Consider the following 27,681-nt stretch of genomic DNA (forward strand, 5'->3'; position numbering starts at 1 on the left):
TCTGTCTTCCAACACGCGGCCGGACAACGTTGAGGATCACATAGATCTGGGCCAACGAAATGGTTCTGAACACTTTGCTCGAGCAAGATGGCCACAGTATTTCTATAGTCTCGGTTCACCCGTTCCCGAAAAATGTAATACCTACGTCACTTACGAGTATCATAGTTTCACCAGCTTAACTTCCACCCTTTGATACATAAATACCATCCTCATTGTAGCATTACATGGGCGCCAAAATTCTCGTTCGTATCGATATTTTACATTTAATTTTACGTGCAATATTTCATTCTGTATTTAAGATTAAATAACTGCAAAGCGTACTTGCAGTGCTCGTAACCTGTTCATACTCTTCATGCCGTCTGAATCGTGGATTTAATTTCAAATAATATTCTTAAAAATTTATTTTATTTACTTGCGATTCATCAAGAACATTAACACATTTTATCACACTATGTGAGCGTGGAAGTAGTTGCCAGGGAGTAACTGATGAAATCAAAATCAAATTGCTTTTAACAAATGGGAATTTTATTGCTAAAAGCCTTTTTTTTTTAGAGAAACAGATTTAAAATTATAAGCAGAAAGCACACTCTAAATATCAAGTTAGAATTTATTCCGAGGCAGAAAGAAACACGTTTTTGAGTTCATGAGCTTTCGGGCTGAGAACCTTGCCGCTCCCTTTTGACACGGCCGTAGTCACGACCGCTCACAATAACCTCTGAAAGACTACACAGGTGCAAATCTGCAACACGCCGGATTACCTTAAAGTAAAAGTTTTAACAATTCGCACAAGCACACAAACTATGCACCCCGTAGGGAGGATGAAAATGGTACAAAACACTAAAATTAAAAGATTAACTTGCCACCGAAGCTGCAACTTGATTTTAACTTCTAAGAAAAGTCTTACGGTAGAAGGGTGGCAACTTTATATACTAAAATGACCATTTAAATAGAAGCCCATGAAAAGCAATCTTATATAAAATTATACAAGGTTGGCCAAACGAGTTAACATGCTCTACAGTACACATATACCGCCTCTCAAGGTGATAGGCAAGATAAAAACATATTTCAGAAACTAGGCCGTTACACTCCAAGCAATAAATTCATCAACATATCGAATCCGACAAACATGACAGAGGCAGCTATTAACGTACAGCAGATTGATAGGGAGATTACCGAACAACCCGAACGGCAGGTTGCTCTAACTCACCCATACTCCACAAGGGAAAAACGCACCACCCAATTCATAAATAACCACCTTCCCGCGGGTGGGCAAACGGAGAAGAATGGTGGGACGACCCCAAAACAAAGGGGCTGGTGGCCTCACCAAGAAAACAAGTAAATGAAACAACATATCACCAATCACTTAACTTCTAATAAACTGCGATTTCTCGAGAAGACCTGGCGCAGCACCCCCAAATCGCTCTCCCAAACCGTCCGCTGCCAGCCGCTTCAACGGACGCAGGAAGGCGCGCCGATCTCCCGTCTCACGGCGTCGCAGCTCGCGCCGGCCAGACCGATGTCGTGGGTTGACTCCTGTTCTACATTTACATCTGCATCAATACTCCGCAAGCCACCTGATGGTGAGTGGCGGAGGGTACCTTGAATACCTCTATCGGTTCTCCCTTCTATTCCACTCTCGTATTGTTCGTGGAAAGAAGGATTGTCGGTATGCTTCTGTGTGGGCTCTAATCTCTGTTGCTCTCGTGTCGGCCGCGAAGCCACTACCCCTCGCTACACGGCGTGTCCCACTGGACTCACGTGGCGACCTCACATGCGCCGACGCTCAAGGCGGACAAGTCCATCTTGTGTCTCAGTGCGCGACGAACCAACAGATCGATCCAACCACCAGTGACCGTTGCCTGAGCAACTCGAGCAGACTGGCGGCCTAACGCGCAGACTCAGATGCAGGAACTAAGCCCCGACCGGGCGACCACTAACTGAATCCTCTTGCGGAGTGGAAAGACTCTCATTTATCCGGCTTTAAAGATTGATCTTCACGAAAGACATACTAACACTCCGGACGACAGACAGACACTAACTGCCCCACAAATTCGGACGAGAGACAGCGTAGCAAGCTGGAGACGAGAGACTGACCCCAGACTCGCCAACTGGCGAGCTGATAGCGCCCCTTAAATGCACGTGAACAGGCAACCTTTCCCCTTTCCCACCAGAGGGAGACACCAAAGCTGCGACTGCCACAGCGGCGCCACCGCCAGAAACGGAGGGCGACTGCTTCACACTACGCGCTGCGGCGCGCTCTTCAAAACAGCAATTTCTACCACGGCTCACCGTCAAAAACTTCAATTACAGATATGACACCACATCCTCACCAGATCTGTACACTTCTTCCCAGTGCACTATTCAGAATTGAGATATCTGTAATATGTCACGAAATATGGGCAAAACAATGCTATTTTAAAGGAAGTTAATGAAGTACCCAATAAAAGTTACAAATCTTAATAAGCAAGGATGGAAATGCAAATGAGCGTTTGGCCTCATTGGCCGGGAGGTCCCTTGCGGGGCAGGTCCGGCCGCCTTGGTGCAGGTCTTATTACATTCGACGCCACACTGGGCAACCTGCGCGCCGGACGGGGATGAAATGATGATGAAGACAACACAACACGCAGTCCCTGAGCGGAGAAAATCCCCGACCCAGGCGGGCTCGTTGGACGACAATCCCTCACGCTGATCACTCAGCTATCGGGGCGGACATAACTGAGGATAGAATGTAGTGTGTATCGATCTCCAACAATGCTCACAGTCCTGCTGGATGTGCACTTGCCTAGCGTCAGATTTTATATCAATTTTAAATTAAAATCTAATTAAAATGCTTGACACAGATTAATCTATTACGATACAGAACATCTGAATGTACTCTCTCCAGTCACATTAACATGGCCACCTGCCAGAAGTCTGAGTTAACCTTTTCCAGCGCGGACCGCCGCGAAACGTACGGGAGGAGAGTGAATGAGTTTCTGGAAGCGTGCCGGAAGCGATGTGGAGCAACACCGACGTCAGTGCCGTTGCCAGCTCGGCGGAGGATCCGTGGTGTGTACAACCCGATCCATGTGACCCCACAGGTTCTTAATGGGGGAATCTGGTGATGAGTCAGCTGAGGCAAACTCATCCTGGTGCTCGTCTAGCCACGCACGAACACTAAAAGTTGTCAGACACGTCGCATTGTCCTGCTGGTAGATGCCATGGTGCCGAGGGAAAACAAACATCACGTGAGCATGGACGTACTTGTGTTGACCCATTGCGCCTTCCAGAATGATGAGATCAGCTTAGGAATGCCACGAAGCCAACGAGCGAGATGGCGCAGTGGTTAGCACATTCGACTTGCATACGGGAGGACCACGGTTCGAGCCCGCGTCCTTCCATCCTGATTTAGGTTTTCCGTGATTTCCCTTAATCGCTTCAGGCAAATGCCGGGATGGTTCCTTTGAAAGGACAACGGCCGACGTCCCACACCCTACCCTAATCCAGTGGAACCGATGATCTCGCCTTTCGGTACCCTCCCATAAATCAACCAACAACAACCAACAGTCACGATCCCACTCCCCGGAAGTTACTCCTCCCTCCTGTGTCCTGGACCCCTCAGACAATGGGTGCAGGGTGTTTACCTTCAGGAAGTTCACGCAAGTGGAGTGTAAAATGTTATTTATCTCCAACGGGCACCCGTCGCCAAGCTGTAGACCTCTTAGTCTACAGTGAATTTGCACGTAGTACTGCTGTCCCACTACCAACGACCCAAAAAACTTTTGTCTTCCAATACACGGTAGTCACTTCCTTGAAAATCTTGTAGGTGCTCCTGCCTTTAAGTTCGTTAAACATTGTTCCAATCTTGACGACACCACATGAAACTTTGACTTGAATCCAAATTCATTTGTTGTGTTAGTATATCTATCAGCTGTTTTCTTAAGATAAAAAATAGGTCCTTATGCTCGAGCATAGGTACCACAAATGACTTGTTAGGTGTCGCCTTTTCCATTAGTTTTACGTGATACTCTGATGTTCTTCCAGTCTCTTACGTCTTCAATCTGGACAACATCTATGTCACACGCTGCACACAATTACAAAGCTTTGTGCTACTTAGCTCCCTTTGGCCTCAGCAGTGGGCCGGCACACACCGCTCATACTATTTTTCGCGCCTTACGTGTACTACTAGAAATGCTCGTAGTGCTTAGCCCGCTTTTCAGATTGTTGGCAGCGACACTTAGCTTGGTTCTTCGGATATTACTCAAAAAAATATTTTTTTGGCACTAAGCCCATTATTGGTTCCCACCCTCCAATTATATTGTATCAGATATTATATAAATTTTTAACTAAATTACAATTTCAATGCATCTCACAGTCTAAATAATTACGCAGCAAATCCTTTTGACTATATCAATCTTATCGCCCGACTGAGAGCTATAGACTGGGTTTCCGATCTTTTTTGTGCATTAAATAATGAAAAAGTTACGAAAAATTTGCAGATTCAGGTGACAATAAATTTCTCAACAATGCAACATTTTACGTATTGTGATCACAACTTTAAATCTGCACGTCAGTAGAACCGTGATGCTTCCGTGTTTAATATGGCGTATTGTGCTTCATTGTATCAGTTACAGTTTACGATGCACGAGCGCAAATACGAGCAATAAGCAACTGTACGTTAGGAGTGAAACTAACGTCACGTTCGCCCACCTTTGAATTTTTGATAGCTCAGTGCGACCCATCCGCTTGTCAAGAATTATTGGCGGAACTGAGGGCACAACACTTCACCGAAGGGAACTCTTTGTAACAAGTAGCCAACATGCCACCCCTTAGGCCCATTCCGGAGCGCGCCCGAAGTCGTTCAATTGTGCGCAGAGGGCGTGACATCTAACCAACGCTCATGACCCAAACCAAACCTCCCGCTTAAATATTTCTTTTTCTTGTTTGATGTAGCATGCCACGAATTCCTCTAGTCTGCCAAAAGCCCTTTCATCTCGACAACCTACTGTGGGGCGGCGGGTGGGGAAAATATGTTGCTGTTATATAAATATTTGTAGAATGTAGAAACACTTCCCGGCCGATACACCATATGAGGGGTGGCTGGTAGGAAATATGTTGTTTATATAAAAGGTTTGTAGAATGTAAAACCAGTTCCTGGCCGTTTAACCATATGTGGGGCGGCGGTTAGAAAATTTACTGTTATATAAGTATTTGAATGTAGAAACACTGCATTTCCCGGCCGATTAACCATATGTGCGGCGGCGGGTGGGGAAAATATGTTGTTGTATAAATGTTTGTGGAATGTAGAAACACTTCCCGGCCGATTAACCATATGCGGCGGCGGGTGAAATTATTGTTCTTAAAAATCTTCCTATTATTTTTGATGTTGTTTGCCGTTCTCAACACTGGCTCTCTAACTACAATATTGGCTACCAGAAAGTGATTAGCAAAACGTGAAGCCTGTAATTAGAATTCCTAGTGCCCACTTCAGCTGAGAATACACTTATAGTTACAGCTTATAGCTCTGAGGAATTAGGGGATTGTCCGGGATTTATAATCAAAAACGATTTTCTAAAATAGTTGAGTATATTCTGAAAGTCACAGATGAAGAAAACAAAAGAATCCACACAACCTAACTAACAGAGCAGTTCAGAGTCTAATGCGCTGATGCAACTATAATTGTCCAAATTGAATATTTAAATGAATGCTCGCCATAATTTGATGATAAGGTTCATCAAACGCCACGCTAAATAACGGTAGAATGTTTGTCCCGCGACGGCACGTGAAACTACGACATACGCCAACTGAAGATAGATAATTAAAGTCATCCCAGTATTAACACTTCACTCAAAAATGATTTCGTGGTTACGCGTAACCCGAGTAACTTAATACAGCATCCGAGGCTGTTTATAGCAATGATAACGACGCGACGTGACTCCCGACACAGATGGTGTGTTATTCAGCGTCTCGAGAGAGAACTGGGGCCTCGCTTCCTTGCGCAGTGTTCTTATATATAAAGCCGCGGTGCGGACGGCTAAGGCAACGCCTGATCAAATTGGCTCTCCCGACTAGCCGCTGGGCTAGTAATGCACCACATTAAGTTATTGAATAAATCATAGCTTCTTTTGCTGATGGCCGATGAAGCTCTCAATTTAAATGCGCATTCAGCACACAGGTAAGTAATCATAATAAAAGTTTGACGTGGCTAAGTTAAATATTTTGGGCGAGAGAATTACTTTAATTACACTGCACGCAGTAGACGAGCTCTGAACTGGCCCTTTGGAGATACGCTATCGCTATAGTTTTATAGTTATTCAAATGAAACTTCTCACATCCTTATGGTGATAGCGGATCTCCAATCTACTTAAATATAAACATCCTAGCCTTATTTGCTAGCCCACTTAATCTATCTTGCTTCCCTAAGTTTTAAGACGAAAACCAGAAAATCGTGAATTTCAACTAAAATCCTAATTTGTGAGATCCAGAAGACTGTTTCTATTAAATATTTATGAAAAAGGAATCTAATTATAAATTTTGAAGTCTCTAGCTCTTTTCTGTTGCGCCAATGATTTTTACAGAGAAACGTCGAAATTTCGAAAATGGCTAAAGTTATCGAACTGATATTCAACACATACTAATTTAGTATTACTCCTGACAGGCTAGAACCGTTTCAGGTTATTTGCTTAATTTTTAAAGTATTGCACAACATTTATGACGTCAGAGCTAGTTACAGCGGACTGGCTGGCACACAATGGAAAGACAGATGTGAATTTACTATGGCGTGAGTAGGCTGCTTCCCTACATCACCCTCTACTTAAATATTTTGTTTATGAATGTTAATGAACGAAAAAAAGTTTAATTACAAAAAGGGAAGCAAGAGTACAGCTTAACTTCCTACGAAAAATTAAAATTGAAATGTAAACATGTAGAAACATTAAAAGAAAACTGATTACCTACTTTAATTATTTAAATTGCGGGCATGCTCACTGCCTCTTAAGCAACATTATTACTCAAATTTTTTTTAAGCAAAGTCCATGAAACACTTTGGCATATATATTGCCTTAGACAAACAAACACATAAAATTATGTAAAATTATGAAAATCTTAAATCCATTAAATACATTTTTACATACAAAAATTCAAAGAAAATAACATGATACATAAACAGATGATTATATCTTAGCAGTCTTTTCTAAACCTGAAAGAAAATTTCACAAATAATTTAACACACGTGGTTGTAGCCGCTTTGGCTGGCGTCCTACACTTCCATTCACAAGGGTAGAGGAGGGGAAGTTGCTATGGTGTACGTCCTTCATGTTCACTCTAAATTACATGGGGAAAGGGGAGGGGTCACTGTGAGTTGTGTCCAAGTCACTCCACGCTTTCACGCAGCTACCAGGCTGCCACTATCTGGTTTGTCCTGTAGAACAAATAAAAAGAGTGCCTCAGATTCTGTTCACTTAATATCTAAGGGTGGGTCACAATTAAATGGGGATATATACATTTTATCCTTTAATATGTTGCTGGAACAAAGTTAACAGAAATTTTTCAATTTTACCCTCACGGTTACTTGACTGTCATAAAATCGGTAAACAAATGGCTCAAAACGCCGTTAGTCACTTACTAGAGAAATTTATGCTCAAGGCATACCATCATGAATCCTATTTAATTTCAATTTATTATTTCTGGGCCGAAACACTGAACCAATGCTCGGTACATTCCTGACAAATCTGTATTTTATTCACTTAGCTGACTCATCTTTGATTACCTTATTCTTAGAGATAGTATGAGTATGATTAGTGGTTGTTTTCTCAGCTTCTTTGTACATGTGAGTAACTTTTGGTAATAGTACAGTTCTGAGTGTTCAAAACACACTACGTTTAGTTGACTACAAAATCCACTTATTGGTCCTCTGCTGCTGTGTCAGTTCCACATCTGCAATTATGTACTTACTTACTTTGAAGTGTATTTATGCTGAGCTATCAATAATGTTTCACATCTGTCATTATGTTACTTATTTACGTTGCTAGCGTATGAACTTATGTAATACTCACTCTATTACCATTTAAAGTAGAGGATACCACATTTATTTCATATCTATAGTGTATTGCAGCTGATTAGTTTGCTCATGTGGCAATCCATTTCCACTCGATCGGACGCTGAAACCACAGGTAGTCTCTCTCGACCTACCAATAAAGTGCATCAAGTAATTATGGACGAGCGTAATGCTAAATTCCTTAAACCTATAGGACACCATGAGCTGCTCTGTCTCATCTAACATAAGGGTACCTATGGTCGCATTCACGCCTCCAAGTCATAACGTCAATACGTGTAGGTGTGTCCTGTCACACACTACACCAAAGTAATGGCCAGCTCCAAACTTATAAATACTTCAGGGACGTGTCCTTCACGTCTCAACCACAAACACTGTTCAATTCTATTACACTGCCATTCCTTGATACACAAGGTGAGTTTATTCTTAAAACTTATCTGCATATTTTTCATAACACTAAGCAATCTCTTTTATTAATAATTAGTTAGCTCTACAGCATACAATAGGTTTCACTGCCACTTCAGATCCTGCTTGTACACGAATTTGTATACCTTTTTATAATATTATTGTGGATCATTTCCAATTAAACAACACTTTGTATTTACTATATTACCAGGGTTCTATATATAATTGTTATTCAAATACATTTGTATCTTAATTACGTCATACTTCTCTATTGTTTGTCACTACTAGGTTTGTCACATTAGGTATTTTTCTTCACTAATCGGTGGATAGAACGCTTACAGAACTCATGGTTGGATAGCCATGACGGAAAGTTTTTGTATTAGAGAGTAAGTGCCGAAATTTTGGTGGATAGGAAAGATGAAGAGTGAGTGTGATCTGAAATGGGAAAGAAGATCTCACACAGCTGGGACTGCACAGCTGCCACACTGTATAGAGGTTACAGAACAACCTCCTCCCTACAGTATTCATTAATAACCTTTGACCATGCCACGTCGATCTGAAAATACCTTATGATGCCCTTTTATAACCTGTCTCAGTTCTTCCTTCTGATTAGCGGGAATTTTATCGATTTCCTGCAATTTAGCTTCTATTTTGTCCAAAAAAATTGCTTCGTCTTCTTCTGTGTTTAGCTTACTGTTACTAAGATTAACACTTTCGTCCCAATATCTCCTATTTTTCAGAACTCGTATAGGCAGCTCCGAAGTTTCATCATTAGTTACTACATGTTTATCACTAAAAAGTACTGTAATTACTCCAGTTATCGGCAAGACCATTTTTAACTGGCTTCTTTCAAAGTCAGCAACACTCTGATATTTTGACAAGAAATCTATGCCAATTAAAACCTCAATACTGAGATTGTTTGCAATTAAACATGGATGATCAATTAAATTACCATTAATGTTAAAGGGCAACAAAGCTTCTTGCTTTACCGTTTTAACACCTTGCCAGTAGCACCAATTATTCTTAGTCCTGATACCCTCATTACTGTAAGCTTGTCTTTACCAGGTAATGCATCAAAGGAGGACTGAGATATCACACTCACCTCACTTCCACTGTCTAAGAGACAACGTACATTGATACCCAACATATTCACTATTATTATAGAGTAGCTTATTCTAGGTTGTACAGGTGGTTCCTCAAACTCACCCAATAGCTCCTTTTGGATTTGTCTCCAACTAAAGTGATCGACATCTGTCTTCATTACATTTAGGTCACAGTGTGTAGGGGTTTCCTGAATTACATTTTCAGCTGCCTTTTCCAGTCGGTCTATTAATTTCAAATCGAAACACCGCACGACTTCATTACATTTAGTTTGCTGAACATGACCCAAATTACTGTAGTCTGGACGATTCTGCGCCTCCAGACCGGGCATAACACTAGTTACAGCTAAACCACTTTCACCATTATCGTCGGGTTCCTTCTCAAGTGACAACTGGTCACAGCTACTGGGTTCATCGACCCCCAACAGCCTACCCTCTACATTCTCACTTATCTCCTGTCCTAAATCTATTAGTACAGTATCAACATCCTGCACTGGCACTTTAGATAACAGCACATCATCCTCATCGTAAATATAAGCATGAATTTCTTCTGCTTCTTCACCTGATAATTCAGTATTTTGTAGCTCCTCCCTATCGTTACACTGCTGCGCCTTCTCTTTCTCTTCCCACTTAGAAAGCGTCTCTAACACGGTATCTATCAAATACTGTGAGTGATCTAATATTTCTGCTGTATTCTTAGGTGCTACCGACTCTTCATCCACATGTTCAGTTTGAGTATTTTGATCTGTCTTACCAATTCCCGTAAGTACTGGCTTAGGAAAAGTAACCGCCTGGTGAGCGCCAGTATCCTCATAGACGGGAACTAGCTTTCCTGCCTCGGCCTACTACTGTTTCCTTTATTTTCATTATAGTTAACTGGCATAGCAGTGCTTTCCATACTGTAGTTTACATGCATAATTTTGTTTGGCCCAAGATTATTATCATTTGGATGCCATTGTTGGTTCTGATAATTAGTTCTCCAATTCCTACCTCTCTTAGGATGACGAACACCTACTGTTCTGATGTTTACGTTGCCATTTTGCTCGTTCTTAAAATTACTACTATTGTTATTAGCATTTCTGTTATTACGTGCTTGCTCCTCATTGGCAGCAATACGTTCTACACGTTCCAAATATTCAATGAAACGATCCAGATTGTCTCTAGGGGCAGATATAATTCTAGTTTGCCAATACCATGGCAGTTTGGCTTCAAGACCTAGTATAATCATTTCCGGTTTTAGCTTTTCCGCCAAATGTGACAAACGTGAAATCCATGACCTAGCAAACTCTTTAATAGATTCCTTGCTTGCATTGAAGCGTTTTCCACTCCAAAATTCTCTCAACACTTCATTTTGCTTATTGCTAGACCAATACTCATTAATGGAAGCTGTTTTAAACTCCGCTAATGTTTTACACTTCAACATAACATCAGCTGACCAACGCATGGCGTCACCTGCTAAACGGCTTCTAATAAATGAGATTTTCTCTCGTTCAGACCAAGCTGGTGGAATCACATCTTCAAAATCGTTCCAGAAATCTAGCGGGTGGATATTTTTATCTGAATCGAACCGCAAGAACTGCCGACACCCGATAAAAGCGGCGTTTGCAGCTACAACTTGTTGTATACTATCATTACCAGAAGTTACTGAAACTACTTTACTCTCAATGTTAGCAATGTTAGTACTGATATTTTCTACTCTCATTTCAACATTATCTACTCTTTGCACAATATGAGTAGTATCAGTTTTGATTGCATTTACTTCTGCTTGACATATGTTTACCTTTATATTAACATCTTTAAATCTATCTGAGCACAGTTCAGATTCCGCCTCGATCTTTTCTGTTAACTTGTGCTCCAGCTTCGCATCTTCCATTTGGAAGTCTCTGCGAACCTCAGCAACTTCGGATTTTACTGTTTTATACATCTCAGAAAACTGTTGAGCAACCTTTTTCTTAATATCCTCATGGTTGTAATCAATTTTATAATTCAAACTGTCCAGATCCTCCTTCAACTTACTGCAACCAGCCTTGAAGGTATCGTCCATTACCTCCAATCGTTTATTAAAATTGGTTTGGCTGGCCACAATCCTGTTATTTACCTCAATTATATCAGATTTTAATTCAGCATTACTGCTTTTGACCTGTTCACTTATTTCAGACTTTAATTCAGCTGTCATTTTAGCATTACTGGCTGACATTTTTGCATTACTGGCAGCTATTGCTTGTAATACAACATTTAAATCAATAGCCCCAGTATCTTTGGGTTGCTCACTAGCTGGCTTTTTATCACACTCAGGTGACGAAAAACTAGCTCCAACACCAGAATCACCAAAACTAAATGAAACTTCTGATTGATCAGTTATATCTAACTTATCATTTTTAAACTCCACCATCTCTGATGACTGTTTCATTTTTAATTCACCAGAGAAACTATCATCCAATAAATTAACAATTTCTGATTTCTGCTTTACCACAGGGGTCTCTATTATTGAATCATTGCCCCTTCTCACACTACTGTCAGGAGACAATACCTCATATTTCACTTTAACATTACTACTTTCATGCATATTTACACTTGAATCGTTGTCTGGATTTACAGTTTCCTCAACAGACGTAGGTTCTGATATAAGTTTAACCTCAGTTTCTTTTGGCGGTTCCATCGCCGACAGTCTTTTGGTGCAGGTTAGTAAAATTTTTAACAGCTTTTCACTTAACTTAGTTCCTTCTGCACGACGTATGGCGTTGTCTGCGCGGCGTACCGGGATTACTGATGCGCCACAGCGCACTGAACTGCCGACGGCTCTCCGACGGCTGTTGTGTGTTTGCGTGGCCCGCAACTGCAGGTGCGGCTCCGGCTGCTCCAGCGGAGGACTGCGGTGAGGCGAAACTGGCTTCTCGCGATGCCGGCAGCGCCGCTAGACTCAGTGCCAGCTCCCTCAATCCAGAGGCGTTGTTAATCCAATTGCGTCGTCCACATGCACACGTAACACATTCACTGTTCTATAATCATCTGCGTGTCGCATTTCACTCGCGAATCCGAATATTTAAAAATCACTTTCACTTTTACTCAGTTTATTTCCCAGCCGATGCACCATATGTGGGGCGGCGGGTGGGGAAAATATGTTGCTGTTATATAAATATTTGTAGAATGTAGAAACACTTCCCGGCCGATGCACCATATGTGGGGTGGCTGGTAGGAAATATGTTGTTTATATAAAAGGTTTGTAGAATGTAAAACCAGTTCCTGGCCGTTTAACCATATGTGGGGCGGCGGTTAGAAAATTTACTGTTGTATAAATATTTGAATGTAGAAACACTGCATTTCCCAGCCGATTAACCATATGTGCGGCGGCGGGTGGGGAAAATATGTTGTTGTATAAATGTTTGTAGAATGTAGAAACACTTCCCGGCCGATTAACCATATGTGCGGCGGCGGGTGAAATTATTGTTCTTAAAAATCTTCCTATTATTTTTGCTGTTGTTTGCCGTTCTCAACACTGGCTCTCTAACTACAATATTGGCTACCAGAAAGTGATTAGCAAAACGTGAAGCCTGTAATTAGAATTCCTAGTGCCCACTTCAGCTGAGAATACACTTATAGTTACAGCTTATAGCTCTGAGGAATTAGGAGATTGTCCGGGATTCTGAAAGTCACAGATGAAAAAAAACAAAAGAATCCACACAACCTAACTAACAGAGCAGTTCAGAGTCTAATGCGCTGATGCAACTATAATTGTCCAAATTGAATATTTAAATGAATGCTCGCCATAATTTGATGATAAGGTTCATCAAACGCCACGCTAAATAATGGTAGAATGTTTGTCCCGCGACGGCACGTGAAAATACGACACACGCAAACTGAAGATAGATAATGAAAATCATCCCAGAATTAACACTTCACTCGAAAATGATTTCATGGTTACGTGTATCTCGAGTAACTTAATACGGCATCTGAGGCTGTTTGTAGCAATGATACCGACGCGACGCGACTCCCGACACATATGACGTGCTATTCAGCGTCTGGAGAGAACTGGGGCCTTGCTTCCTGGCGCAGCGTTCTTATATATAAAGCCGCGGTGCGGACGGCTAAGGCAACGCCTGATCAAATTGGCTCTCCCGACTAGCCGCTGGGCTAGTAATGCACCACATTAAGTTATTGAATAAATCACAGCTTCTTTTGCTGATGGCCGATGAAGCTCTCAATTTAAATTCGCATTCAGCACACAGGTAAGTAATCATAATAAAAGTTTGAAGTGGCTAAGTTAAATATTTTGGGCGAGAGAATTAATTTAATTACACTGCACGCAGTAGACGAGCTCTGAACTGGCCCTTTGGAGATACGCTATAGTTTTATAGGTATTCAAATGAAACTTCTCACATCTTTATGGTGATAGCGGATCTCCATTCTACTTAAATATAAACAGCCTAGCCTTATTTGCTAGCCTACTTAATCTATCTTGCTTCCCTAAGTTTTAAGAGGAAAACCAGAAAATCATGAATTTCAACTAAAATCCTAATTGGTGAGATCCAGAAGACTGTTTCTATTAAATATTTATGAAAAAGGAATCTAATTATAAATTTTGAAGTCTCTAGCTCTTTTCTGTTGCGCCAATGATTTTTACAGAAAATCTTCCAAATTTCGAAAATGGCTAAAGTTATCGAACTGATATTCAACACATACTAATTTAGTATTACTCCTGACAGGCTAGAACCGTTTCAGGTTATTTGCTTAATTTTTAAAGTATTGCACAACATTTATGACGTCAGAGCTAGTTACAGCGGACTGGTTGGCACACAATGGAAAGACTGATGTGAATTTACTATGGCGTGAGTAGGCTGCTTCCCTACACTACCATGGAAGTTATTCCCTGAAGGCTTAACACATATCCTTCCATCCTGTCCCTTCATCTTGTTAATGTTTTGTATAAATTCCTTTCCTCGGCTATACTACAGAAAACACTCCTTTCTTCGTCTGTCATGAATTGTTTTGCTGGCTAGGTAGCAGAATTCCTTAACTTCATCTACTTCGTAATCACCAGTTCTGATGTTAAGTCCCTTACTGTTCTTATTTCTGGTACTTCTCATAACTTTTGCCTTCGTCTTCTATTTACTCTCATTCTGTATTCATAAAATTGTTCAGTCCATTCGAGACATCCTGTAATGCTTTTTCACTTTCACTGAGGATAGCAATATTAACAGCGAATCTTCGTTGATATGCTTGCACCCTGAATCTTAGTGTCATTTCACAACCTTTATTTTATTTTCGTCATTGTTGCTTCGATGTGTACATCGAACATCCCTGTTTCACATCGTTTTTAATCGAAGCACATCCTTCTTGGTTTTCCATTCTTATTGTTCTCTCTTGACGCTTGTACATCTTTCTCTATAGCTTACCCTTACATTTATCAGAATTTCGAACACCTTGCTGCGTTTGACACTGTCGAACGCTTTTTCCAGGTCGACAAACCCAAAGAGAATGTCTTGATATTTCTTCAATCTTTCTTCCATTATCAACTCCAACATCACAACCGCCTCTCTGATTTGTGTAAGCCTTCTTAAAGCCCAACTGATCGTCATCTAATAGTTCTTCACTTTTCTTTTCCATTCTTCTGTGGATAATTCTTGTCAGCATCTGGGCTGTTAAGCTCGGTTCTCTTCTGTTGCGGTTTTCCAATAATCCATGTTTCACTACCTGTGCTCCGATCACATATTCTCAGAAATTTATTCCTGTAATTAATGCATGTGTTTCATACCAGTAGAGCTCTCTCGGCCATTACCACACTTGTCGGCTCTTGGAATCTTCGGAAATGTGTTCCTCCGCAATTTTGATCGCAAATCACCAGTCTCATAAGTTCCACACCCCAATGTGAATAGTCGTTTTCCCGCCACTTTCCCCTATAATTTTAAAAATTAAGATGGAATGTCGTCTATCTCTTCAGCCTTATTTGATCGTAAGTCATCCAAAACTCTTCCAAATTCTGATTCTACTACTAGATCCCCTCTCTTCCCTGTCGACTCCTCTTTCTTCTCCTATCACATCATGATATCTTCCACTCATAGAGTCCTTTAATGTAATCTCTCCACCTATCACCTATGTCCTCTGCATTTAACAGTGGAATTCCCATTGCACTCTTATTGCTACCACCCTTGCTATTAATTACTTTCCTCTCTACTGAGTCAGTCTTTCCGACAGTCGTTTCTTTTTCGATTTCTTCACATTCTTCCTGCAACCACTTCCCCTTACCTTCCCTGAACTTCCTATTTATTTCATTCCTATGCGACCTCTCCGTCGCTATTCCCGAAATTCCCTGAACATGTTTGTGTTTCCTTCGTTCGTTGATCAACTGAAACATTACTTTCGATACCTATGCTTTCTTTGCAGTTACCGTCCTAGTATCAACATTTTTGTTTCCACATTCTGTATTACCATTTTTAGGGATGGCTATTTCTCTTGAAGTTAGCTGCCTACTGAGCTTATCTTTATCACAGTATCGATAACCTCAGAAAAATTTAAGCGCATCTCATCATTTATTAGTATGTCAGTGTCCCTTTGCTTTGCCCATTGATTCTTCCTCACTCTTCTCTTAAACTTCAACCTGCTGTTCATTATTATTAAAATGTGACCCGAGTCTGTATCTGACCCTAGATACGCCTTATAATCCAGTATCTGATTTCGGAATCTCTGCCTGACCATGATTTAATCTAACTGAAATTTTCCCATGTCTCCTGGCCTTTCGCAAGTATGCCATCTCCGCTTGTAATTCCTGCAGCGAGTATTCGCTATTACAATCAATCTGAAATTTATTGCAGAATTCAATTAGTCTTTCTCCTCTCTCAGTCTTACCACCAAGCCCATTTCCTCTATTCCTTCCCCTGCAATAACGTTCCAACCGCTCTTGACTGTTAGATTTGCATCTACCTTTACCTACTGAATTAACTGTTCAGTATCCTCGTATGCGTTCTCTGTGTCTTCATATTCTCCTTCCTAGGTCGCCATGTACACCTGAGGTGCTGTTGTCGGTGTGGATTTGCTGTCAATTTTGGTGTGAATAATTCTGTTACTGAACTGTTCATAGTAACTCACTCTCTTCCCTGCCTTCCTACTCATACAGAATCCTGGTATATTTATACGAGTTTCTGCTGCTGCTGATATTACCCTATACTTGTCTAACCAGGAATGCTAGTCTTCTCTCCATTTACCTTCAATGATACCCACTACATTTAGATTCAGCTTTTGCATTTCATTTTCCAGATTTTCTAGCTTCACCACCACGTTCCAACTTCCGACGTTTCACGCCACGACTCGTAGAACGTTATCCTTCCGCTAGTTATTCAAACTTTTTCTCATGGTCACCTCCTGCGTGACAGTCCTCTCCCGGAGATCGGAATGGGAATTATTCCGGTATCTTTTGCCAATGGAGAGATCATCATGACATTTATTCATTTACAGACAACATGTCCTGCGCATACTCATTATGTGCCTTTAATGCACTGGTTTTCATTGCCTTCTGCGCCCTCATGTTGTTGATCATTCCTTATTCTTCAGCCTTTTAGACATAGTTTGGCGCTCCAGGGAAAAGAGTGTGCCCCGAATCTCAGTACGCCCCTCTGTTAAATGCAGAGGAGAGAGCGGATAGGAGGAGAATTGTTTTATGTGATAGAAGGAGAAACAGGTATCGATTTAAAAGAGATAGGGGATCCATTATTAGAGCTCAAAAGAGCTTTGAAAAACTTAAGAGCAAATAATACAGAAGTAATAGACAACATTCCGTAGAAATTTCTAAAATCATTGAAGTAAGTGGCAAAAAAACGACTATTCAGGTTGGTGTGTAGAATGCATGAGTCTCGAGACATACCATCTAATTTTCGGAAAAATATCATCCACAAAATTCCGAATACTGAAAGAGCTGGCAAGGTCGAGAATTATCTCATAATCAGCTTAACAACTCATGCATCTAAGATGCTGACAAGATTAATATACGGTAGAATAGAAAAGTAAATTGAGGATGCGCTAGATGACGATCAGTTTGGGTTTAGGAAAGCTAAAGGCACCAGAGAGGCAGATCTGACGCTGCGGTTTATAATGTAAGCAAGACTAAGGAAAAATCAACACGTTCGTAGAATTTGACATCTGGGAAAAAGCGTTCGACAACGTAAAATGGTGCAAATTGTTTGAAATGTCGGGGAAAATATGGGTAAGCTATAGGGAGAGAGACGGGAAGTATACGGTATGTACAAGAACCAAGATTGAATAATATGAATGTAAGTCCAAGAACAAAATGCTCGGATTCGAAAGGGTGTAAGAGAGGAATTTAGTCCTTCACCTCAAGTGCTCGATCTATAGACCGAAGAAGCAATGATGGAAATAAAATAAGTTCGAGAGTGGAATTAAAATTCACGCTGAGAGGATATCGATGACAAGATTCGCAAATGACGTTGGTATCCTCAGTGAAAGTAAAGAAGAATTGCAGGATCATATGAATGGATGGATAGCCTATTGAGCATATGGATTGAGAGTTAATCCGAGAGAGACGACAGTAATGAAAAGTAACAGAAATGAAAACAGCGAGAAACTTAACATCGGGATTGATGGTCACGAAGTAGTTACAGAATTCTTCTACCTAGGCAGCGAAATAACCAGTGACGGACATCAAAAACAGACTAGAGCTGGCAAAAACGAAATACCTGGCCAAGAGAAGTATACTGGTATTAAACGTAGACCTTAATTTGATGAAGAAATTTCTGAGAACGTACGTTTGCAGCACAGCATTGTATGATATTGAAACATGGACTGTGGGAAAACCGGAACAGATGTGAATCGAAGCATTTGAGATGTGGTGCTAGAGGCGAATTTTGAAAATTACGTGGACTGGAAAGGTAAGGAATAAGGAGATAGTGAGCAGAATCGGAGAGGAAAGGAATATGTGAAAAACACTGACAAGAAGAAAGGAGAGGAAGGTAGGACATCTTTTAAGTCAAGAGGGAATAACTTTCATGGTACTAGAGGGAGAATGGTACTACAGGGAGCTGTTGTTCGACAACTTGTAGAGGAAGTCAGGGACTGGAATACGTCCACAAAATAAGTGAGAACGTAGGATACAAGTGCTGCTGTGAGATGAAGAGGTTGGCACAGCAGAGGAATTCATGGCGGGCGACATCAAACCAATCAGAAGACTGATGACTGAAAGAAAAAAGCGAAAAAGAAAATCAGATTAGATATTCTGGAAGGGTAACGTACCGGCAGTGGCGGGCGAAGCAAAATCCAATACAACGTACTTCTTCAGAGTGGTCTTTAGATACCTTTAGTCAAGACACGCAACTGCAGGTTTGATGGCTGTCGGTGATATGGGCTGTACATTAGGTGAAAAGCCAATAAATCTAAAAATAAAATTTGGTACATGGTTAAAGACGTCAGTAATGCGAGCATTTTCGTCTAAACGAAATATTTAAAGCGTTAGGCATCGTACTGACAGAGGGATTGATTTACTATCTGTCGAAACTATACTCCTGGAAATTGAAATAAGAACACCGTGAATTCATTGTCCCAGGAAGGGGAAACTTTATTGACACATTCCTGGGGTCAGATACATCACATGATCACACTGACAGAACCACAGGCACATAGACACAGGCAACAGAGCATGCACAATGTCGGCACTAGTACAGTGTATATCCACCTTTCGCAGCAATGCAGGCTGCTATTCTCCCATGGAGACGATCGTAGAGATGCTGGATGTAGTCCTGTGGAACGGCTTGCCATGCCATTTCCACCTGGCGCCTCAGTTGGACCAGCGTTCGTGCTGGACGTGCAGACCGCGTGAGACGACGCTTCATCCAGTCCCAAACATGCTCAATGGGGGACAGATCCGGAGATCTTGCTGGCCAGGGTAGTTGACTCACACCTTCTAGAGCACGTTGGGTGGCACGGGATACATGCGGACGTGCATTGTCCTGTTGGAACAGCAAGTTCCCTTGCCGGTCTAGGAATGGTAGAACGATGGGTTCGATGACGGTTTGGATGTACCGTGCACTATTCAGTGTCCCCTTGACGATCACCAGTGGTGTACGGCCAGTGTAGGAGATCGCTCCCCACACCATGATGCCGGGTGTTGGCCATGTGTGCCTCGGTCGTATGCAGTCCTGATTGTGGCGCTCACCTGCACGGCGCCAAACACGCATGCGACCATCATTGGCACCAAGGCAGAAGCGACTCTCATCGCTGAAGACGACACGTCTCCATTCGTCCCTCCATTCACGCCTGTCGCGACACTACTGGTGGCGGGCTGCACGATGTTGGGGCGTGAGCGGAAGACGGCCCAACGGTGCACGGGACCGTAGCCCAGCTTCATGGAGACGGTTGCGAATGGTCCTCGCCGATACCCCAGGAGCAACAGTGTCCCTAATTTGCTGGGAAGTGGCGGTGCGGTCCCCTACGGCACTGCGTAGGATCCTACGGTCTTGGCGTGCATCCGTGCGTCGCTACGGTCCGGTCCCGGGTCGATGGGCACGTGCACCTTCCGCCGACCACTGGCGTCAACATCGATGTACTGTGGAGACCTCACGCCCCACGTGTTGAGCAATTCGGCGGTACGTCCACCCGGTCTCCCGCATGCCCACAATACGCCCTCGCTCGAAGTCCGTCAACTGCACATACGGTTCACGTCCACGCTGTCGCGGCATGCTACTAGTGTTAAAGACTGCGATGGAGCTCCGTATGCCACGGCAAACTGGCTGACACTGACGGCGGCGGTGCACAAATGCTGCGCAGCTAGCGCCATTCTACAGCCAACACCGCGGTTCCTGGAGTGTCCGCTGTGCCGTGCGTGTGATCATTGCTTGTACAGCCCTCTCGCAGTGTCCGGAGCAAGTATGGTGGGTCTGACACACCGGTGTCAATGTGTTCTTTTTTCCATTTCCAGGAGTGTACTTTAATGAAAATACCATGGCCCACAGGGTATTCCGAATCCCTTGTGACGGCATCTGGCAGGATACGTGAGACAGAGGTTTAATATAGATAGATAGCAGAGGTATGTCGTTGTTGTTGTGGTCTTCAGTCCTGAGACTGGTTTGATGCAGCTCTCCATGCTACTCTATCCTGTGCAAGCTTCTTCATCTCCCAGTACCTACTGCAGCCTACATCCTTCTGAATATGTTTAGTGTATTCATCTATTGGTCTCCCTCTACGATTTTTACCCTCCACGCTGCCCTCCAATACTAAACTGGTGATCCCTCGATGTCTCAGAACATGTCCTACCAACCGATCCCTTCTTCTAGTCAAGTTGTGCCACAAGCTCCTCTTCTCCCCAGTTCTGTTCAATACCTCCTCATTAGTTATGTGATCTACCCATCTAATCTTCAGCATTCTTCTGTAGCACCACATTTCGAAATCTTCTATTCTCTTCCTGTCTAAACTATTTATCGTCCACGTTTCACTTCCATGAAGCTGCATGGCTACACTCCGTACAAATACTTTCAGAAACGACTTACAGACATTTAAATCTATACTCGCTGTTAACAAATTTTTCTTCTTCAGAAACGCTTTCCTTGCCATTGCCAGTCTACATTTTATACCCTCTCTACTTCAACCATCATAATTTATTTTTCTCCCCAAATAGCAAAAGTCTTTTACTACTTAAAGTGTCCCATTTCCTAATCTAATTCCCACAGCATCACCCAACTTAATTCGACTACATTCCATTATCCACGTATACATAATCAAAATGTGGCTACAGCAAAGCTCATTTGATCAAGTGAATAGTGCGTTTCTCGGATCCATCTATTCTCTTACTGTCACTTACTTCTGAAATAATGTGATAGTTGGATTTGAAAATTATTTCAACAAATATATAGATCATTTTAATCTAACATTTGCGGTGTGAAAATGTAATTGGGTTTGACTGTTATGTACATCAAAATGAACTGTTCTGTGTAATATTTGTGCAGGAGAAACCACACTTTCGACCTGGTGATCATCGAGCGCCTGCAATACCATGCCTACTACGGGCTGGCCCACTTGGTCGGATCGCCCCCTCTCGTCGGATTTGTGACGCTGTCTGAACTCGCGCCCGTATACCATGCTTCGGGCAGTCCCATGAACCCTGCCTATCTGCCCGAAGTCTGGGTGGGCTTTTCCGATCACATGACCTTCTGGCAACGTCTGTACAACACGTACTTCTATCTACGTGTCTATTACAAGTGGTTCTGTGACGTAATGCCAAAACAGGAGGCTGTGATGCGAGAATTCTTCGGAACGGAACCACCACCAGTTTACGAGACGGAGTACAACTTCAGCCTCCTCATCACCAATAACGACTTTTCCCTGGAGTACCCACGGCCACTGACGCCAAACATCATTGAAATCAATGGTATCCACGTACGGTCGAAAGTCGAGCAGTTACCTGAGGTGAGTTACATTGATTATTTGTAAGATCAACAAATGAAACACACAGAGTCACGAATATTTCACGTTGAATTTTGGTGGTTGTATTGAATCTTATAACTGCATTCTGAACAGATATTAGAAGATGGAGTCTTCCCTTCCACAGGCAATGCCCTAATCCTGACCACCTCTGCCATAGCCACAGCCTCTGCCCCACTTTTCTATAGCAGCGCAGAAGAAGCCGTGAGTCATGGCTCATGTTCCGGTCCGACACACACTTTCAATACACTAGGACGTTTCGTACACTGATACTGTGTCAGTTGTAAAATGTGTCTGGTCTTTCAGTCACCAAACAGTTCCCCGAGAATTCCATTGAAAGGATAAGCGAAGGTGGTAAGTAATACACTATTGGCCATTAAAATTGCTACACCACGAAGATGACGTGCTACAGACGTGAAATTTAACCGACAGGAAGAAGATGCTGTGATATGCAAATGATTAGCTTTTCAGAGCATTCACAAAAGGTTGGCGCCGGTGGCGACACCTACAAGGTGCTGACATGAGGATAGTTTCCTACCGATTTCTCATTCACAAACAGCAGTCCACCGGCGTTGCCTGGTGAAACGTTGTTGTGATGCCTCGTGTAAGGAGGAGAAATGCGTACCATCACGTTTCCGACTTTGATAAAGGTCGGATTGTAGCCTATCACGATTGCGGTTCATCGAATCGCGACATTGCTGCTCGAGTTCGTCGAGATCCAACGACTGTTAGCAGAATATGGAATCCGTGGGTTCAGGAGGGTAATACGGAACGCCGTGCTGGATCCCAACGGCCTCGTATCACTAGCAGTCGAGATGAGAGGCATCTTATCCGCATGGCTGTAACGGATCGTGCAGCCACGGTGCGATGCCTGAGTCAACAGATGGGGACGTTTGGAAGACAACAACCATCTGCACGAACAGTTCGACGACGTTTGCAGCAGCACGGACTATCAGCTCGGAGACCGTGGCTGTGGTTACCCTTGACGTTGCATCACAGGCAGGAGCGCCCGCGATGGTGTACTCAATGACGAACCTGGGTGCACGAATTGCAAAACGTCATTTTTTCTGATGAATCCAGGTTCTGTTTACAGCATTGTGATGGCCGCATCTCTGTTTGGCGCCATCGCGGTGAACGCACATTGGAAGCGTGTATTCGTCATCGCCATACTGGTGTATGAACCGGCGTGATGGTATGGCGTGCCATTGGTTAGACGTCTCGGTCACCTCTTGTTCGCATTGACGGCACTTTGAACAGTGGACGTTACATTTCAGATGTGTTACGCCCCGTGGCTCTACCCTTGATTCGATCGATGCGAAATCCTACATTTCAGCTGGATAATGCACGACCGCATGTTGCAGGTCCTGTACGGGCCTTTCTGGATACAGAAAATGTTCGACTGTTGCCATGGCCAGCACATTCTTCAGATCTCTCACCAATTGAAAACGTCTGTCAATAGTTGCTGAGCAACTGGCTCGTCACAAAACGTCAGTCACTACTCTTGATGAACTGAGGTATCGTATTGAAGCTGCATGGGCAGCTGGACCTGTACACGCCACCCAAGCTCTGTTTGACTCAATGCCCAGGCGTATCAAGGCCGTTATTACGGCCAGAGGTGGTTGTTCCGGGTAGTGATTTCTCAGGATCTATCCACCCAAACTGCGTGAAAATGTAATCATATGTCAGTTCTAGTATAATACATTTGTCCAATGAATACCCATTTATCTGCATTTCTTCTTGGTGTAGAACTTTTAATGGCCAGTAGTGTATTATTGTGCAGGTGCGGTATTACTTTGGATTACGTCATCTTCTCAGAGATTTAGGAAAATGGTGTCAGTAGTGACAGGGGTCGGTAGTTATTGACATTTCTCCTGTCTCCTTTCTTGCAAGAGCTGCTAACCAATTGCGTTTTTCAATATGTCCGGAAAAATACCCTGAGTTACTTCGGAATGGACGATCAGTATTGCAAGGGAACGAATTTTCAGTGCTTTCAGGGTAACACCATCATATCCAGATGCACTATTATTTTAAGGAAATGTAGGCCTATAAATTTATACTTTTCTTAATTACATGTGACTGAAATTCATATCGATTACCTTTTCAACATACTGCTTTGTTTTTCTCTCGAACCGCTAACTACAGTATCTACTAGTAGATATAAGAATATTTATTAAATGCACTAGCTAACTATAACTGATCATTTACAGTCATATCACATAAATTAATAGTGACTTTATCACATTTTGTCAAATTTTGTGCCATCCCTTGTTTAACGACGTTCAATATAGACTTACTTCAGTTGTCTGAACTACTGATTTCTGTTTCAATGTGCAGGTTCCTTTATTTTAAATGACTCTCCTTCGTAATTTTAAATGTGGCTACAGCAGAATCTTCCCTTGTACTTGCGAACAGATAAATTTCCCTTTTCTGTTATCTCTCTAGTGGTGATTATGGAATGAATGGAAAAGAAAACTGAGGATCCGTTAGATGACGATGTTTGGCCTTAGGAAAGGTAAAGCCATCAGAAAGGCAGTTCTGACTTCGCACTTCATAATCGAAGCAAGACTGAAAAAAAATCAAGGTACGTTCATAGGACCTGTCAATCTAGAAAACAGTTGCAACGATGTGAAATGGTGCAGTTTTTTGAATGGTGAAATTTTGAGAAAAATAGACGCGAGCTACTGAGAAAGACGGGTGATATACAGTATGTACAACAACCAAGTGGGAACAAAAAGACTGAAAGACCAGGAAAGTAGTGCTCGTATTAAAAACTGTGTATGGCAGGGATGTAGTCTTTTGCTCATGCTGTCCAATCTCTACATAGAAGAAGCATTGACGAAAGTAGCCTATAAGAAAGGTTCTAGATTGGGATTAAATTTCAAGGTGAAAAGATATCGGTGATAAGCTTTTGTATGGGATGAACAGTCTAATGAGTGTACAACATGTACTTGGGAGCAAAGCGAAAGAGGAGAAATAATGAGAAGCAGCAGAAATAAGAAGAGCGAGAAACTTGTTGGTCGCGAAGCAGACGAGCTTAAGGGATTCTTCTATCCCATCACGGACGAAATAAGAGCATAAAAAGCAGATTCGCACAGACAAGGATGGCATTCCAGGCTAATAGAAGTTTACTGGTATCAAATATTGGCTTTTATTCGGGGAAAAAGTTTCTGAGAATGTACATTTGGAGCACAGCATTGTACAGTAGTGAATCATGGACACTGGGAGAAAGGCAACAGAAGAGAATAGAAGCGATTGAGATGTGGTGCTACACAAGTACCTTGAAAATCATGTGGACTGATAAGGTGAGGAATGAGGAGATTCTTCACAGTCTGCAAACACTAACATGAAGAAAGCCACGGATGGCGGGACCAGTGTTACGCTGCCAAAAATAACAGCCTTGGCAGTAGAGGTATTTCTTGAATGTAAAACTTGTAGAGGAAGACAGAGATTTGCAATAAAGCCTGCAAATAATTGAGGATGTAAATCCAAATGCTGCCACATGAAACCATTAAGAAGAGTGATGACTCAAACAAAAGAAGGATTGCTGGACGTGAGAGAGTAACAGCAGATATTTCTTGCTTTGGTATTCATAAAGAAGGTTCAGATTCCTCCTGTCTTTATTTACTTGTGTATGCAAGGCTAGTGATAAATCAAGTTATGTAAATGGAAGGTGGAGAGGAAGAACGGGAAGGAAAGGTAAGTACCTACAGATGTCAGCCGCATCAGGCCTTAAATGCAGGATCAGTGGCGACGAGTGAAAATATGTGCTGGATCAGGGCTCCAATCCAGGATCTCCTGCTGATTAGGCAGTTTCGTTAATCACTGAGGCACCCAGACATAGTGTTAACCAGAATAGCGTTTACTATGTCTGTACGCCTCCCAGATGACCCTTGCTCACAACGAGAGCAACGCATTCTCAGTCGCCGTCCATGTCCTCCATGCCCACTACTTTGTGGTTGCCGCAGAGGGTCGAAAGTAATTGCGCATCCATACTGAAGGTGGTGGATTCATGGCCCATCAAGGCGAATCAGTTAGATGTATGTATAGTGTCTGCTCTTACGGACGTGCATTAATCCCCACATAAAGTCCTGATGTAGACGACATCAGTAACTCTTTCCCTTCTTTTCTCCCCTCTCCATCTTAAATTTACACTGCGTGTGACATACCTGCAGGTTCCACATCATGCCTCTTCTTTAAGACTTGCCTGAGTGAACAGCTACCAAGGACTCATGTAATGGAGACTAAATTTTACAATACAATTAAGTTTACCAGATAATTTTTCCTATCAGAAACCTTTAGAAAATAAAAAAAATACACCAGCTTCAACAAAGGTCTTGTTTATCGCAGGATGTCCAGAAGTTCCTGGATGGAGCAGAGCATGGCGTGATCTACTTCAGCCTCGGTTCGAACGTGCGAAGCAAAGATCTCCCACCTGAGATGATCCAGGACATCCTGCAGGTATTCAGACAGCTGCCACAGCGTGTGCTCTGGAAGTGGGAGAGCGACTCGCTGACTTCTCACCCAGAGAACGTCATGACCAAAAAGTGGCTGCAGCAGCCATCTGTACTGGGTAAGCTGTCTGTAAGTCCAGTCCTCCTGTACCATATATATCCTGAACCCCCAAAAGCATACTTAATTTTACTCATTTACTCTGCACTGCATTCTATCAACATGGATATAGTAATATTAATACGTTATCATCATAAATTTTTATGTTCTTCTGCACGCTGTTCCAACGGGTAGTGCACTTTATCCTGGGACACAGTTTGGCGATGGCCATTCATCTTGGTGAACTTATGCTTGGTAGTCGTACTAATATAAAATGCTGTGCAATTACTGCGACAGAGCTGGTCTATGACACAGCTACCGTGACAGGTGGTCTGGCCCCTGCTGCAGTAGGATAACCCTGTGACAAGAATGTGGTAGGAAATGATGGAGGGGTGGACTGAGCAGGTCTTCGATCTGGAAGAAAGATCCACGTTGCTAGGGGTTGGGATTGTGAGTGGCTTAATGAAAGATTAACATGTTTTGGAGATTGGCGGGGCGACAGGACTCCACTTTAGTAGCCAAAAAATTTTGTAATGTCGGCATCGATGGCTTTAGTAATGAATCACGATGAGAAGGACCACTTCAGCTGTATCATAAACATTTATTTGGGATTAAACTACTTGCATGCCAACAGAGGAACATCATCAGGGATATATACACTACTGGCCATTAAAATGGCTACACCAAGAAGAAATGCAAATGATAAACGGGAATTCATTGCACAAATATATTATACTAGAACTGATATGTGATTAGGTGATTACATTTTCACGCAGTTTGGGTGCATAGATCCTGATAAATCAGTACCCAGAACAACCACCTCTGGCCGTAATAACGGCCTTGATACGCCTGGGCATTGAGTCAAACAGAGCTTGGATGGCGTGTACAGGTACAGATGCCAATGCAGCTTCAACACGATACCACAGTTCATCAAGAGTAGTGACTGGCGTATTGTGACGAGCCCGTTGCTCGGCCAACATTGACGAGATGTTTTCAATTGGTGAGAGATCTGGAGAATGTCTAGCCAGGGCAGCAGTCGAACCTTTCCTGCATCCAGAAAAGCTAGTAGAGGACCTGCAACATCCGGTCGTGCATTATCCTGCTGAAATGTAGGGTTTCGCGGGGATCGAATTAAGGGTAGAGCCACGGGTCGTAACACATCTGAAATGTAACGTCCAC

At 42.5% G+C, this 27,681-nt stretch overlaps 1 protein-coding gene across 1 annotated transcript in view; it reads left to right on the forward strand.

Annotated features, from left to right (window-relative positions):
• Positions 1 to 27,681, forward strand: part of LOC126458610 (UDP-glucosyltransferase 2-like) — an 86,206-nt gene that overhangs the window by 38,344 nt on the left and 20,181 nt on the right. The window contains exons 4-5 of the mRNA XM_050095775.1: positions 21,480 to 21,939; positions 26,302 to 26,524. Coding sequence (XP_049951732.1) covers positions 21,480 to 21,939; positions 26,302 to 26,524 — 683 coding nt within the window. The remainder of the gene's footprint in view (positions 1 to 21,479; positions 21,940 to 26,301; positions 26,525 to 27,681) is intronic.

The sequence above is a fragment of the Schistocerca serialis genome, chromosome 2 (assembly GCF_023864345.2).
Source record: "Schistocerca serialis cubense isolate TAMUIC-IGC-003099 chromosome 2, iqSchSeri2.2, whole genome shotgun sequence".
NCBI lineage: Eukaryota > Metazoa > Arthropoda > Insecta > Orthoptera > Acrididae > Schistocerca > Schistocerca serialis.